The 10,657-nt window shown below is 39.2% G+C and overlaps 1 protein-coding gene across 3 annotated transcripts in view; it reads right to left on the bottom strand.

Moving 5' to 3' along the window:
- Positions 1-374: 374 nt before the first annotated feature.
- The window catches only part of Parp8 (poly(ADP-ribose) polymerase family member 8), a 172,592-nt gene continuing 162,309 nt past the window's right edge, over positions 375-10,657 (bottom strand). For all 3 annotated transcript variants that reach the window (XM_028783583.1, XM_028783575.1, XM_028783577.1), the window contains exons 24-27: positions 8,503-8,576; positions 7,358-7,427; positions 6,443-6,527; positions 375-753 (exon numbers count right to left, since the gene is read on the bottom strand). In XM_028783583.1, coding sequence (XP_028639416.1) covers positions 651-753; positions 6,443-6,527; positions 7,358-7,427; positions 8,503-8,576 — 332 coding nt within the window. In that variant the 3' untranslated portion in view covers positions 375-650. The remainder of the gene's footprint in view (positions 754-6,442; positions 6,528-7,357; positions 7,428-8,502; positions 8,577-10,657) is intronic.

Genomic DNA, 10,657 nt, shown 5'->3' with positions numbered 1-10,657 from the left:
CGAAAAAGCTATTCATCTCTGTTGTCAAAATACATGTATGAACATACACGTGTGTGCTCAATCACACATCCTGAAACACGACATCTACAGATGGGTGTGCTACATGCCTTTTGGCATGGCACTGCCTCTGGACCTAACTGCCGTTTTATAAGACATGAGAATAGGAATATCCCTCCTATGGCATTTGAATGTTGGTGTGACTCATACTGACTGAGCACACCGCCGTTTGCAGACACTGTACTTTTTGCAGACTGTCTGGCAGATTTAGAAGCCATTATAAAATGACCTGAATTCTGTTTCAGTCCTCTAAAACAGCAGTATATAATACCGAATGTCTAATTAAAGAATTTCATATAAAAATATCAGCACAGAACTGTTTTTTCAATCTGTTTATTGTGTATGCAACCCAAACTTCAGCTTAAGTGCTGTATAATGTTTATTTACTAGATTTCATAACCCTACAATTGGTAAATCTTATACCATTTTAGGCATTTAATGAAATATTTAGAAATACTAAGAAAAGAAAAAAATCAGTATTCAAAGGGTTAATTTTGTTTATAATAACAATAAATTATTTTGTCATCTTCTTCAGTTCAAAATCCAGCTTTGAACCCGAGGAAGGCTTTCAAATCCTGTTATGTGGTGGTCCGTTAACCAGTTGCAGTCTGATTACCAATCACTCGCAGTATCTCTTTGTGAATACCTCCTTCTTGTGTGTTGATATTGGCATCTCCCACCTGGCCATCTTCATAGCTACAACAGAAAGCAGAAACAGGAAACGTGGACAAAGATGGCACTGTTTAAGTGGCTTCAAAAATCCCATCTGATTCTTAAAATTAATCCAAGGAAACCAAAAACACAAAGTAATTTGGTTTGGTTTTGTACCTAATAATGTGTGTTAATGATGACACCCAGCATCGTTTGTTCTTTTCTGCCAGACCTTCATTTATCCCCCTCTGTCTGTTTCAATGTTAAGTGCTTCATTTCCCATAAAGCACTGCCAGACTTGGAGGGGCACCCACGTGTCTTTTGCAATGCAAGCATCTCTCCCAGTGGCTGCTGTGACATCAACTGTGTAAGAATCCACCACCTTCACCTTCATGCTCCTTGTATTCTGGACATCTTCAGCCCCCTCGTGTTTCAGCTGTCCCCTCCCTCAGCTGCACTGGCTTCACAGTCTACTCCTGCTTCCTTGCCATGGCCACCTTCTAACTACTGTGTCATGTAATCAGCACTCCAGCTTTCCTTATAAACCAGAGGCTTGTTCTCTTGGTCTGTAATATATTTCTGTTTATGCTGGCACTTCGCATAAGACTGCAAGCCAGCTAAGTTCAGCCTAGCAGTGAAAAGGTGAAGACGCGGTTCTAAAGGACAGCAATTGCTAAGTGCTCAAGAAAGAAATAATTACATTTTAGATAATTCATTTCCTCAAATAAGCTGACTTGGGCAATAAGAATTTCCAAAGAACAAATTTTCAAACTTGAAATGATAATATTCAGAGTGAAATAGGTGATGAATTAATTTTATGACATAAAAATGGCTTCAAGAAAGAAGATGTAGAGAAGTGGTAATTACTTCAAAATAGATAACCAGAGGCATAAGCACAGTGTCTCAGAGATTAATGCATGCTTCTGTCTTTTCCTTGCCGTACTTAAATTCTCTTGAGATAGCACGAGGTGGGAAAATAAAACACTCTCACACAGAAACTGGAACTTAGCTCCTTACATAATACACTGCTTCAACACAAAGTGATAATTCCACTTGCGTCTAGTCCAAGTTCCGAGACTGGAGTTGGACCAGAATATTGATAAACTTGGTTGACTCTTAACATACAGTTTTTCTAGCTTACACACAACTTGCCCTGTTTCTTCTACCCCAATGCTGTAACATCACCGTAAGATGGGAATTCATTAAAATGCCTAGCGCATAGTCTAAGCACTAATATTTTCTCAGGAAATCAAAGAGTAAATGTTACATTAAGAATCAGAGACTATGTGGGCTGAAGAGAAGGCCAAGCAACAAGAGTACCCACTGCTCTTGCAGTCTTGGTTCTCAGTGCCTATAGCAAGTGGCTCACGGCCACTTCTAGGAAATCTGATACTCCCTGAGAGGGCATCTGGATGCACATGGTACACAGAAGCCCATGTAAGCACAAACATATAAACACATAGAAAAATAATGAATAAAACCATTCCTTTACAAAAAGAATGAGAAAATGTTAGAGTTGTACAAACTAAATCAGAAGTTTACTTTTTTTAAAGGTATTGTTAGGATCTTTGAGAGTAAATAGCCAATGAGCAGTTAAGACGCAGGCTTTTGCTCTCTCCTACCCGACCAACGGCAGGTATACGAAGACAAATGGAGAGAGACAGAGTAGAGGACAGAGTCTCTGCTTCACTGAGAAAGAACAGAGCTTCAATTGTAAAAACCACAGCACAGCAGCTGAAGCTTGGTCCATGAGGAAGAAAACCAGAAGCAATGGCGGGGCTGAGAAGCTACACACCAGACCTCTTTCCTCATAGCACATAAGCACTGCAGAGAACAGATTGGTCTGTGCAGCACTGAAGCCTCTCAAGGGTGAGAGGCAACTGCCATGCACTGGGAGGAAATGACAGGGCAGCTTAGAGCTTGGGAAGGGATCAGGCTTGGGGACAAACTGGATTCATTTAGAGATTGGAGATCAAGCCGGGTTTGTCAGCCCTATCAGTATTTATCAGTATTCACACAGGGGGTGTCTTCACTGGCAAAGGCGAGGTTCTGTCTTCTAATTGCTTCCTATCAAAGTCTATAGTTGAACAGTATCTACTTTTTTATAAATAGATGACTAAAGATGGTGTTGACTTTCACATGATGGTCATTATACGTTTCTTATACACTCTTCTTGTATAAAGCCTTGTTGGCCTAAAACATTTCAAATTAAAAAAAAAAATCTAAATCAAAACCATATCTAATCCCCGCACTTGGGAAGCTGAGGCAGGAGGATCACAGCTGAGTTCAAAAGTATCATGGATTACATAGTGAGACCCTATCTCACAAAGCCAAAATTAGAAACAAGTTAATGATCAGTGGGTAAAATCAAATACAGAGAGCTGCATGGAGGCCGGGCAGAGAAAGAGACGGGAAGGAAATTTTACTCCAAGGACTTTTATTCCATCAGAAGGTTAATGAACTAAATTTTAAGTGGAAGCTCTACCATGTGCCACAGGAAAGCCAAGATACCAGAGTCTTCCTGTCTCATTTTCAAGAAAATTTTATGGAGGAGGAGGTTGTTTGAACTTGAATGACGAACTGGACTGAAGAGGAATTCCTGAGATGCACACAGGACAAAGAACTGCTTAGCCCAAGGACCTGACATATTTGGCCCCATTTACTATAGACAAAATGTGATCCTTCCTGCTCTTACACTTGAGCAGTTGCTAAAACGTTTCCAGAGACAGGGGTAGGTACAAATTCTACATGTATTTACCAGTCAAAGTACAGTGACTGTTCACAGACAGCTCCATCTTGCAGTGAAGGAGCGTTAAGAGCTCTGAGCACGTAGGCGCTCCTTTTTAGACAAGTAAGACTTGCAAACCTGCTCTAAAATTTTCCTTGTCCCTATGCAGCTTAGGAACAGGGCATTCTCCCTTGCTTCCCTGTCATTTCCTGAGCCCACGCTTGGCCATTTTGTCAGATCAATTGACCACTTCTGATTTTATTATTTTATCCCAATTATAAAAAAAAAATCACAATAGTAAATTTTCATCTCTTATCTCTCAAAACCCTCTCGTTCATAGTCAAACAATCTACATGGTCTAGCCTACAGACTTATAACTCCAGATTGCTGAGAGTATGAGGCCAGCCTACGTTGTGTAGTAAGTATGACTGAAGACTCGGAGAAAATGGAAAGAGGATGGGGAGACATGTCTGTGGCCTGACATTCGGTGTGCTTGGTCTTCTGCTTCAGCCCATTTCCTGACCCTTTGGAAGTCAGTTCCCTCTCATTTCTACACATAGTAGGTCTTTATATGTTTATACACATGTTCCAAGAGTTGGTAGAAAAATCAAGCTTTACAATTTCTACTGCTAGGAATGGGCTGGGATCTGGTCATAACAGCTGTATTACTACATTTAGCCTAACGTATTCTTAATTCAATCATTTAAGGATTTCCTAAAAAATTAGTTTTCAAACATGTGCCTCTCCTCCCACAAACAGTCCAGTCTTTTCAGTTTTATTTGAATACTTTGTCTCATAGCAGTCTATTCCATAGAATTTTCTCACTAGGCTAGGTTTTCTCTCCTGTGTTGCTGAGATGTGAGAGAGATTTTGAAGAAGACACTAAATGACTATATTGTGATCTCCATGGTTCTGGGAAATCAGATTAGCATGGAGATTGTCTTAATTTTCAGTGTCTTCATCTACTACTTATAGGAAATGCAAATTAAATTATTCTCACCATCAACCACAGCTCCTAGCATCAGTGCCCATGCAATGTAATAAAATATTTGTTTAAATAAGAAAAAATTATAGAGTGGGTTATTGCCTAATGGTTAATTTCATCCTCATTGACTTACTCTTTCCTAGATGCTACACTCATCAGAGAGGCCCTAGGGTTGTAACTTCTATGAAGGAAGAGACTAAAAGCTGTAATTAGAATGTACAATAACGACTGAATGCATTTTCTCCTTGGTGTGTTTTGAATTTACCAGTCTTACATAATAAGTTCCATCTACTGAGAGTGAAAAAACAAAACAAAACAAAACAAAAAAAGATGGCATCTCATTGTGTTTACAAAGCAATGAAAATTACCTTAATAAAGATTTCCCCTGTGAATCATTTTGAAAGGATCTGGGCACACTGGTTTTTACCAGACAGCTTCGCTTCTCTATTCACTATTGTTGAGAACAGGAGCTCTTTTCTCCTGTAATTAATCCTCTACATGTGTTTTATATATCGTTTATGAAAATATAAAAGTGTCATATTGAGAATTGAGCTACTTCTCTATGGAAGGCTGTTTGTTCTGTTCAATAAATCTGAATTTTTGTAACCTATAAAGGAACAGATTACATGAAAAGACCCTGGAGTTATCCTTTTATCAACATCTCAAGCCTACTAGATAGATAAGGTAATTTAGTAATTAAAGCTTATTTCTAGAGGGCCTAGCTTCTAACAATGGATAATAATCAACTAGCCAAGAAAAACGAGAATGTTTTATGAGCTTTGTACTAGAGACCTACATTGGCTTAATCTCAGAATAATCTTTCAATGTAGTGTATACTGACTTAGCTCATAGGCCCTTGGAGTCCTTCTCGATGTCATTTGATCCTCCTAGGCTGACCAGTATAGACTTCAGCCATGTGTTCCACTGGCCTCCACTTTGAGTAGAGTTTGGTCAAGTACGGGTCCTGCCAAAGGACCTCTTCCTGACTCAGCAATCTGGACCTGAGGATGTATAACAATCCTACAGCTATTAGATCCAAAGTGCTACTCTAGATGTGCTGAGGCCCCACAGCTATACCTTTGCAAATCATCTAGTTGTAGGTAATAAAAGAACCAATGTTCTCTGTGAGCCATCTGCTTGCTGTTGAGTATCAAAGTGATGCAGGTAGGCATACTGTTCTCATTTTGTTGATGACGCTTAAGAGAGCTTATACAACCTGGTGATTGTTCTTCCTAATTTCTGTGGAGTTGGAACTCAAACTCCCCTATCAAACCAGGGCCAATATACCCATTGCTGTGAAACCTGTAGCCAGTGAATAAATGCTGTAAGAAAATCATAGTTTCCATAGAATCTCTCACTGTGGACAAGTTGTCCACATGCTCTTGGATCCAAATATGAAACACATGGGTTCTGTGGACTTATAATGGGTTGAAGAAATTTTAATGCCTTCACATTGACATAAAGGAACCCACATCACTTTTCGACTTGCTTTTAGATACTGCATAAACTACAGAACCAACCATGCAGTTTGTTCCTAAAATCTATCCTGTGCCAAGGTCAGGAAAGAACTATGGCCAGGCAGAGGAAATGGGACTACAGAGGCAAAGATGGAGTGAAAACTCAGGCCAGCTTACTGCATCCATGGATTTGGGATGAAAACAATGCTTTTCTACTTGTGTGCCAACAAACACACAGGCCAACATTCAATACCTTGCCAGCCTACAATGAAATGTTCATTAATTTTTATAGAACATTTTCATCATCACCTTCTCTATCCGCAATTCTAAAATCTTTCATCATTAAAACACATATAGATGGTTTTCCTTTAGTTCTTATAGATTAACAGCTTGTAAACACCACCTTCCTCAGTAAGCTTATTGAGATGTAACAATCATTAGACCCATGAGAAGTTCTATTATTTGTCTGTTACATTTGGCAGCTAAAGTGAGAAAATAATACTGCAGTAACTCTTTCATTTGTAGAAAACACAGTAATGTAAAAATCTGAGCATTTAGACTTACACAAAAAAGAATCGTGTACAGACATGATCCGTGTTTGGGACAACCCATATCTCTCCATGTTTGTGCAGGTCAGGTGATGTGATCACTGTAAGTGGAAGACATAGTTAAAGACCTATTCCATTCTAAAGGAATTCCATTCTAAAGGAACTCCATTGAAGTAACTATTGTCCTTCTCTATGAAATCTAAAGGCAAAAATAGTTGTCCAAATGAACATAAAATGAATGTCATATCAGCCAAACATATCATATAACCATATCAGCTATCAATAAATTGAAATGAAATCAACAAAAGACTACTTCACAATTAAAGAAATCATTTGACTACTATCAGAAACAAATAGGTTCTGAGAGCACAGACAGCAACTTACTGTCACACATAACAATCAGGTGTAGAACACTTGAGACAAGACACTAAAAGCTACTGGAAGTCTTGACTCAGAAAGATAAGATGACTTGAAGCCTGTCAGACATTAGAGCAAGAACAAAGGAAACCCTATGATCTTCCAAACTATCTGTCAATCTTTCTGCACTGAGTTCAGAATGAAATGCCTTCCCTGGAGTAATGGAAAGTCCTATTGTGTTATCTTCTTGGTGCACAGCTCATTCAAAGTTTTCATTGTTTTACATAGTCAAGCACCAACTTGAAGAGGAAGCACCACAAGAACAAATAAGCAATACACTATATGAAAGTTGAGTTACGTTTGGAAAAATATGCCAGGAATAATATGACCCTGTCGGAACCCATGCCAATTCTGCACTTTGATTTTAGCCTCTATGATCTCAGTTATGCTCATTTCCCATCGTTCCCTCTGAGATGGTCTTAAGGAACAATACTCCACGACTTCATCATGAACTCTCTGTAAACACACTTCAGTTCTGAAATACGAAGGTAGGATGTCAGGCCGAGGCACTCACCTTCACACAAGGCGATGCATTTCAAGTTACGGCTCTGCAGGAACTGGGATTGCTGTCCTTTTTTCTGAGACTAAATCATAAAACAATTGAAAAATTAGAGTTAAGATGAAAATAGGGTACACTAGTAAGCACTGACAACAAGTGCTTGTCACTAATAAACATGAACCAATAAGACAATTGTGGAGAGTTATCTACCAAGAGCTATGCATTCTTTTAACCTCCAGCTGTTTTTGTTACGTCATTTGATGTAAATAATCTTTGTCAAGTCACTCATGAGGCCAGTGAACTGAAGCGATGTTAAGACAGAGTTCAGTAGTCTCAGAACACATACATAGAATTCAAAGTTAGGTTTACCTGTGAGGCTGACAAATTTATATCAAGGCAAACAATGAAATTTGCATGAGGTTTTCAAACATTAAAATCAACCACTCGAGATAATGTGACCAGCAAAGCCAACCCACACTGACAGCAACATTTACTAAGCCACAGAGGTTTCAAAAGCCCTTCACATAGAAGTCGGTTTTATTTTCAGATATTAGATAATCAAAGTACATTATTCATCAGATAAGTTTTAGTTTCCCCAGGATACTCTTATATTCTTACAAAAGCATGAAATTTGGCTCCACTCTTCTCTGTCTGGAGTGTTCTTTCTCTCAGAGACATGTGGCTCACGTGCTTTCTATCTCTAATGCTATACTCAAAGGCAATCCTTCTCAGAAGTATTTTCTCCTGACCGTGCTATGTGGCATTCACTCTAGTATTAACTTCTCTATAACGTTAAACAGCCCTTTCTGTGATGTCTTTTTCTTTGTCATTTAATAGTCCATTGTCTTAAGCATGTTTATAGTTTGTTTTGTAAAGAAGACAGGAGTAGTAATCTAGTTTTATTCTCCAGAGTCTAGACTCTGCTAGTACAGTGAGACACCAGGATATGTGTGTGTGTGTGTGTGTGTGTGTGTGTGTGTGTTCATGAATGTATATTAATTATTACCTACATGCAATGATGTTTTGCATTTAGAGTGAGTTTCACGCCATCGTAAGTAATGATGACTTAAAGTACACTTTTAGCCTTAATAATCTTCAGTATTTATCAATATCCTGCTATCTAATGAAGCTAGAGTTCACTGTTTACCCTCTGACAGTACCTGTGATGCATTGCTGCTTTTACTACTGGAAGCTGGCTCGTCCTTGCTTGACACCTTCTGCTTCTTGTTCATCCCTGGAAAATATCAGCACAGTAGTAACTCAGAGACACAGCTGACTGAAGAAAATGAAAGTACAATAGATGTGTGTCAAAAGTTGTACTGTAGACAGAAGCCTAATTACACCAATCCAGACATAGCCACAATAGGCTCACTTGTACCTCAGACCCCAGAGCTGATGGTCTGCATGTCTGGGAACTCCCAGAGGAGTTGTAAAATAGGAATCTCTGTTTGTTCTTGACATTGAAAATGGGGATAGAAAATTATTTTGTATACACTTTAATTATAGTACTCATAGAAGTTGATTTTAAAATGTTTAGTGACTTAGAATTAACTTCCATCTGTATTGTGTGTTGAGTACCAGGACAAAAACAGACTGGAAAATTCAGACAGGAGAAAAGCGACATTTCACCATGGCATTGAGAACTGCTAATATACACTCGCTTCTGTGGAGAAATTACAATCTTTTTAACTCAAATTGTATGTTCTTTTGTCTATGCTCAATCATTAATTTTTAGCTTTTGCTTTATTGAAGTCATGATATAATGTTCTGCTGTGAAATATTTTAGAAAAAAGAGAACCAATGTCTATTTCATTGTAGACTATGCAGAAACTGAATCTATGACAACGTTTGACACACTACCACACCAGAAACTGAGACATTCTTGAATTTCACTGAGTATCTCAGTGCTAAGGAGCAGAGCTGTTCAGAAATTTCCAAAGTAAGTTTGTCTGACATTTTCCAAGCCAAGCATTTTCTGGAAGTTGCACAGGTAGGTGGGAACAGACCTGACATGTAGAACGGGTGGAACGGCAAAGCACTGCGTGCAGGGCTGTTCCATGGTCTAGGCTCTATGTCTTCAGTCCTCAAAACCAACCACAACTTCATCTATCTCTGGAGATTTTACACCCCTACCCCTTGCCCGAACCTGAGCTAGGGACAGAATTCAAGGTCTCTGTCACCAAGCTACATCCCAAGTCCTTAAGTCCTCCTTTTAGAAATATGCCAGGAGCCTCTCAGATTCTGATAAAAGCTATTAACTCTCTTCTAGATAAATGCACACACAAAGACAAAATTTCACATTCATTCCTCTGTACCTACCTAGTCTCCTCCCAGCTGCCTCTACAATCCTGTTTAAGGACTCTATGTACTAGCATAAGAAGCAGAAATAAAAAAAATTTTGATTTTTAAAATTTTTGTCATTTTTACTACCTATGCTGATGATGTATTATTTGGCTAAACAGTATTTAGTTTTAAATCTGATTTTAGTTCTTTCCCGTTGCCTGTCTCAATACTATTTTGTCCATCAGACACTTATCTTTAGTGTTCTGTCGATGTCTCACTATAACAGTATTTCCTTTTCTATTAATTTATTTACTCACTTTACATTCCAATGTCAGTCCCCCTCCTCCTAGTACCCCCTTACACAGATCCTCTCCAATTCCCCCTCCCCTTCTGCTATGAGATGAGGGAGTCCCTCCTCTATCACCTCTTTCATCCCCCCATACTCCTGCACATTAAGTCACTGCAGAAATGGGCCCACCCTTTCCTACTGAGGTCAGACGAGGCAGCCCAGTTAGCAGAATGGGATCCACAAACACAAGACCCCAACCCCAGCCCCGTTTATAACAGTATTTCTTAACATATTTGATCTGTTACTATATAACCTGTCATTCCTTCATCAACAGATAATATCAACAGAGAGAATGGAAGGGTTTGTGATGGATGGCCTTGATTGTGCGTGTAAGTGTGTGTGTGTGTGTCTGTGTGTGTGCGCCAATCTTATACAACTTGAGAAACAAGATCAGAAAAGCCACACAGAAGCTGCCTGATGCTCTCCACACTCTGGAAACGTTTAAGTTCAATGCTTTTGGGTTCACCAAATTCGATCAGCCACAGCTAAGGAACTTGGTATCAGTTCCAACTTATTCCCACCCACCAAGTGTCTGGCCTGGAGTCAGGCAACCAGAACAACCCATCTCCCAGCTGAGTGCTACACAGTGGATGCTTTCAGAAACCGAAAAGTCACATGATAAACTGATTCACTAGGTTCACTGATCTGAAGACTCCAGGGAGAGAATAAAGGGGTTGTTTCCC

Source organism: Grammomys surdaster, unplaced genomic scaffold (genome assembly GCF_004785775.1).
Source record: "Grammomys surdaster isolate TR1022 unplaced genomic scaffold, NIH_TR_1.0 99, whole genome shotgun sequence".
Taxonomy (NCBI): domain Eukaryota; kingdom Metazoa; phylum Chordata; class Mammalia; order Rodentia; family Muridae; genus Grammomys; species Grammomys surdaster.
The sequence above is the reverse complement of the archived record's forward strand: the minus strand, read 5'-3'. Positions and strand labels throughout refer to the sequence as shown.